The sequence below is a fragment of the Ictidomys tridecemlineatus genome, chromosome 3, assembly GCF_052094955.1.
Source record: "Ictidomys tridecemlineatus isolate mIctTri1 chromosome 3, mIctTri1.hap1, whole genome shotgun sequence".
Taxonomy (NCBI): Eukaryota; Metazoa; Chordata; class Mammalia; order Rodentia; family Sciuridae; genus Ictidomys; species Ictidomys tridecemlineatus.
Window position 1 is genome coordinate 85,507,031 of NC_135479.1, and position 6,000 is coordinate 85,513,030.

The window sequence follows — 6,000 nt, forward strand, 5'->3', positions numbered from 1 at the left end:
TCCCTTCCTTTTCTAAGGTGTCTCTCAAATTTTGTTCAAGTCAAACATTCTCCACATTAGCCAGTTATGGTCCTCATCATCCTTGGTGAAATTGTGCCATTTAGAAAGAGACACAAGATTTAGGATTATAATGAGACACATATAAGAAGCAGGCAGTTTTCCTGTAAGAGGAGAGAATTTAGACTTGTGGTGGAGGGGAGGTAAGGGTAGATTTTGAGGTCGCTTCATGTTGCCTTGCCAGGCAGCTGCTTCTGTACCTTAATGCAAGGCAGTGTCAACCATTATCAGAGAAAAGCAGGCCATTTCTCCAGGCTTGGGGTCTGGGAATTCTAGATATTCAAATCTCTCCACCTAGTTGTCTTTACCCCATCTCTCAGAGCCCAATCAGAGCTGTGTCCTCACCAGCACAGACTTGCCTAATTTGAGAATTCAACCTATCTGTTCAGTAAACTGTGGGTCAGGTGCTTAGGTTCCTACCCCTAGCTCCAAGAGATGTAAGACTAATTGTATGAGTTGAAGAGACTGCCTGGATCTCATATTTAGATTTTATTGGTAATTAACCATTTTTCTTTTACCCAAATGGATTGATTATTTTAGAAATGGCCATCCAATTCCACACTATTTTTTTTTTTTTTTGGTACCAGGGATTGGACCCAGGGCACTCAACCACTGAGCTACATGCCCAGTCCTTTTTTTTTTTTTTTATTTTGAGATAGGGTTTTGCTAAGTTGCTGAGGCTGACTTTGAACTTGCAATCCTCCTGCCTCAGCCTCCCCAGCTTCTGGGATTACAGACATGGGCCACTGTGCCTGGCACCATTGTACTTTTAAAATATTAGTTCTTATTGTAACTCTGTGCTCTGAATTTATCAGTGCCAATGCTAGTGTATTTTATTCTACTAGGGTCCCAAAGAGATCAATACTGATTAAGATCTTATCTGCTTTGCTTTAGCATACCAGGTGCTCTGCATGCTCTATGATTCAACCCTGAAACCAAGTTTAGTGACTGTGTCCTATGATAAATCCTGGCACCAGGTGTCTTAACTCAAGTTTGGGAATGTTTGAGATGGAGATTTGCATGTAGGAATTTGGGAGTACAAAGAAAATGTGACTGGGCAGGTGGAGGAGGAGTTGAACTGGGTGGGGTGTGGGTGCAACAAATGCTTCTGGCCAACTCACTGAGAGTCCTAGAATTGGATTTGCCCTTTGGCGTGTCAATTTGAAGCATGTAGGCTGTGCCTGTTGCATCATCATTGCAGTGGGGTAACCATGGAGGCTAAGAGAAACTCCTGGAAAACAAACTGTTAGCTGCTAATTCTCCCAGCAGTCTTTTTTTTTTAAAAAATATATATTTTTATTTGTAGATGGACACAATGTCTTTATTTTATTTATTTTTTTATGTGGTGCTGAGGATCGAACCCGTGCCTCATACATGGGAGTTAAGAGTTCTACCAGTGAGCTACAACCCCAGCCCCTCTCCCAGCAGTCTTGAGGGGGTGTGGATACAGAGAACCCACCCTAGTATCATAACTACACTGACTCTCTATGTCCCATAATCTTATAAAAACTTACACTGTGCAATTTTATAGGTGTCCTATAAAATTTTGTAGATTTTTATAGTGTCCTACCTATAGAGGAATGATGGGACTTCACAGTTTAAAATTGGAAATTGGACCATCTGATGTTTGAGGACAAGAACTATGACTTTTGAGTTGCAAATTAAAATGTACTCCATGTTCAACTCTTAGTTTTTGAGTCTTAGAGAACCAGAAAGAGGCAAATACAAAATTCACCTATGCAGCAGAAAATGAATTTTCTTTCAAAATTTCTAAAAACCAAAATGTCTTTGTTCAGGAAGAAATCAGTATTTTGTTAGATGCTACCAAATACTTGGATGATTTTTTTGGCCTTAGGAAATGTAATTACTGAATTTAAAACAAGAATGTGTAAATGTTTCTAGAAGCAAAGGAAATTAACAACCATGAAGCAAAACATTTATGTGACATTGACCAAAAATTGTGAAATGAAAGAAAGTATATTTTAAAGACTCATTAATTAGAAGCCTTGAAAATTATAAATGCAGTATTTGAAATGAGGACTGTCTTATAAAGAAACAGAATTTTGAAAACAGACAATAAAACAGTTAAATATAAGAGAAAAAGTACACTATGATAAAAGAGAATAATAATATAGATAATAAGAGACATGGAGGAGTACACTGATCTGTGGCACCAGAATTTTTCTATTAGGATTTCCAAGGATGGGAGAGGGTTCAAAGGTTCAAGAGATATGGACTCATTTGTAAAAGTGAGACTTTAAGAAAGGATGAGTTTTCCAGACTTAGAAACTCACTGTGTCGAAGCAGGCAAAGTGTATACAATTAAGCATATCAGGTTGAAACTGTAGAACATCAAAGTCAAGAAAAATACTAAAGTGAAAACAGCTTATTCTATACAAAAGAATGACAATACTAATTGAGGGATAAAGCTGGGCATGGTGGCACACCCAGTAATCCCAGTGGCTCAGGAGGCTGAGGCAGGAGGATCATGAGTTTAAAGCCAGCCTCAGCAATTTAATGAAGCCCTAAGCAACTTAATCCTGTCTCTAAATAAAATACAGAAAAGAGTTGGGGATATGGCTCAGTGGTTAATCACCCCTGGGTTCAATCCCTGTAACAAAAAAACAAAAAGCCCTAAAACAAAACCAGTATGGTGGTGCACATCTGTAGCCCCAGCTACTCAGAAGGCTGAGGTGAGAGGCTCAGTTGAGCTCACAAGTCAGAGACCAGCCTGGGCAACATAATGAGACCATGTCTCAAAAAAAAAAAAAAAAGTATACCGTAGTAAGAAGACAAAAGATGACAGTTTAGAATAGACTGAAGGCAAGCAATGCAAGAATAGAATATGAGTAAAGAAAAAATATTTTGCTAAATATTGGTAAAATATTTTGTTAAATCTAAATAATAATTATTAATGATGAACAGGAAAAAAAACTCCTAGAATCTTGTTGACTTTAGCTTTATTCAGTAGTAGTTTATTTGGTTTTAACCATATGAAGAAAACTTGACAAAATTATGGACATTTTAATATTAGGAGTGGTGTGCATAAACCAAACCAAACCAACCAAGCAAACAAAAGGAATCCCCCCGCCCCTACAAAAAAGAAAAAGAACCCAGAGTGAGATTACAGTCTTACAAAATTACATGGAAGAGCAGAACTGCAAAAATACATAGTCATTAAAAATTCTATCAGTATAAATCACCACAGGAATTTATTTAAAAAGACACTACAAACTTATGTATACAGGAAAAAAAAATTGTTAATACTTAACATTTAAGACCTAAAATGACCCTGCAGTCACTTTCTTCTTTCACTCCTCTCTTCTTAAGTCTTCCCAAGGGCATCCAATTTGTTAAATCCTTGAAGTCCCAACCCTGGTCTCATGTGTTCTCTTGCCAAGTTTTTGTGAGTCTCCAATGACCTGAAGGTTCCATGTAACTATTATATACTTGAAAAAATAATTAATTTAAAAAAATCAATTCATTTAAATCCAACATTTAAAATAATTTGACAAAGTTTCTGTAGTCACTTAGCCAAAACCCAAACAGAAATCCAACATTTTTTTCTTGATCAGAAAGATTGAAAACTAACTTCTTCAATAGGATAAGGGCTACAGACCAATCATGTACAGTAAAGATAATACTTTATAAGGAAATTTATAAATGTCAACAAAAACATAAGACTGGAATGCCCCTATCAGACATACTGTTCACCCTGGATATAAATTAATATCCAATACAAAAGATTAAGGAAAAATAAGATATAAAGGCTTGTGAAAAGAGAAAACAGTCTCTTATTTAGAGATATTGTTGTTCTTCTCAACCATCCTAGACAATCTACTGTTAAATCATTAATGAAATTAAGTAATCTTGTTAGATACCAGATCAACCAAAAATAAATTATTTCTATACACTATTAACAATATACAACATAAATTGGAATCTTATAACTATAAAAATGCAGAATGTTAGAATTATGAACTTTTTCGGAACAGTAAAATTATATTAAAAATACATAAGAGAAATAAATGGAAAAAAAACTGGTTCTTTGGGAAAGAAACAAAGCACAACAGAGTTAAATTATTTGCTAACCTAATCATTAAAAAAAAAAATGAGGGTGCATGATCATCTTTCCCAGTTCTGTGTCTGGTTTCGTAAAGAACAAACATTTGTCTAAGTACAACTTTCTAGAGTCCTCAAAGTGGGTGGGGGCCTCCTCAAGGAAAAATCTTGGTGAGAAGGTAGCTGAGGACCCAACCCAGTTAAACAAAAAAAATTTACTAATGAATTTGGGAGAAAAGGAATGCAGCTTTCAGTGCTGCCTCAAGAATGGATTCCTAGAGAAAAGTGCTAAAAGCTGAGTTTTGAAGCAAAACTAGCCGAGGTGGAACGAATTGTTGATGACTTCTTTATGGCAAAGGACCCAAGTAACAATCTTTGGATCCGAAAGTACACTGTATTTCAAGAAGAACATTTCTTTTTTGGCCAAGGTGATCTTTCTTCTGGACTTTCTAGTCGGCCATTGATCCACAATTCTGCAGTGCCGCCTACATTAAAAAAAAAAAAAATCTGTCCATTATCTAACCTTGTAGACTGTGCAGGGTACACCCAAAGACTTGGGAAGACCCTCACCTGGACCCCAGTAAGGTGGCGAAGGATCCTGGAAGTCAGTTCATTCCTGGAACAGGCGTCTGCAGGCTTTGCTCCGAGGACCTGGAGAACGCTCCGGAAGTGCCTGGGGACTTGAATTTGGACTTGGAGAGGGAGGTAGAGGTTGCAGTGGTGAGCTGGGGAAAGGCCTCAGAAGGTGGAAATCCAGGTCTAAGTCGGGGCGAGGCGAGCTTCTTTCCAAATTAAGGGTGGGGGCGAGAGGAGACAGTCTGGATACTCTTCCAGTGGAGGGGAGGAGCCCAGCAGCTGAGCCGGCTGGAGGGTCCATCCATGACCCCAGGGACTCAGGATCTGCGTCTTCCTCATAGGCCTCTTCTTGGCTGGCGATCTCTGGGACAGACTCGCAAAAGAATCCCTGCTCCACAACCACGTCCTCCCCGGGGGCGCTCAGGAAGGCGCCCAGTTCCGGGTCATCAGGATAGTCTCCCTGGCCTCCTGGGCGTTGGTCAGTGGCGCCCACGAGGCCCTCAGGGATCAGAATGAGGGTGTGTCCTTGGAGAGACACTTGCAAGACCGAGGTTGGCGCGGGCTCTAGCACCAGGTCGACGTCGTCCAGGGGTACCTGTAAGGCGCAGCCCGCGGCCAGAACCACCACGGAGGTGAGCGCGGTGGCGTCGGCTGCTCCTGCGGAGTCTTGCAGGGTGGGTGCCGCCGGGGGCTCTGCGGGTTCTGCAGGGTCGTCTAATCGGCGGCGCTTGGCAGGGCCAGGTCCTCCAGGCTGTGGTCCCCACCAGGGCGCAGAGCAGGCACTGGGGCTGCGTGGCCGCATGCCCATCATGTCGACGGCGCTGTGGTGGATGCTCCCGTTTCGGGGCAAAGAGAGTGCGTGGCGCAGGCGGCGCGGTCCTGCGCGCGGTGACAGACAGGTCCGGAGGATAGGTGAGGTGGGCTGAGCTTTTGGATGGGCCGCAGTCCTGGCTTCTGTGGATCTGCGCCCGCTGCTGGGCTCGGCCTCGCACCTTAGAACCTTAGGCCTTCTTTACACAGACCCGGATGCGCCCTAGACGGCCAATTGTATTGCAAGCGACGCAGCGCAAGCCAAGTCGCAAAGTGTCACGCTAAGCCCCGCCCCTACGGAGCTCCGCCCCAGATGGGAGGTGTCTGCTGGCCAATAGCTTTGGCTGTGATTGGTGGGTCTCTGTGGGGAAATACCTCTATGGGCCCTTAGGGGGCAGAGCAAAAGAGTTGTTCTAGGTCTCGGCTTCCGGTGTCCAGTTCTCGGCTTTCCTCGCGTTTACCTCAGATGCCCAGTGAAGACCTATTAGGGTTCAA

At 42.0% G+C, this 6,000-nt stretch overlaps 1 protein-coding gene across 1 annotated transcript; it reads right to left on the bottom strand.

The window, feature by feature from the left end:
• Positions 1-3,978: 3,978 nt before the first annotated feature.
• Positions 3,979-5,786, bottom strand: LOC101960490 (proline-rich protein 23C). Its single transcript, XM_078041296.1, has one exon. The coding sequence runs from the start codon at positions 5,504-5,506 to the stop codon at positions 4,730-4,732; it is 777 nt and encodes a 258-aa protein (XP_077897422.1). The 5' UTR covers positions 5,507-5,786; the 3' UTR covers positions 3,979-4,729.
• Positions 5,787-6,000: the final 214 nt, after the last annotated feature.

What these genes read in the sequence shown, in the direction of transcription:
- LOC101960490 (XM_078041296.1), bottom strand. Translation starts at nt 5,506, where the DNA reads ATGATGGGCATGCGGCCACGCAGCCCCAGTGCCTGCTCTGCGCCCTGG.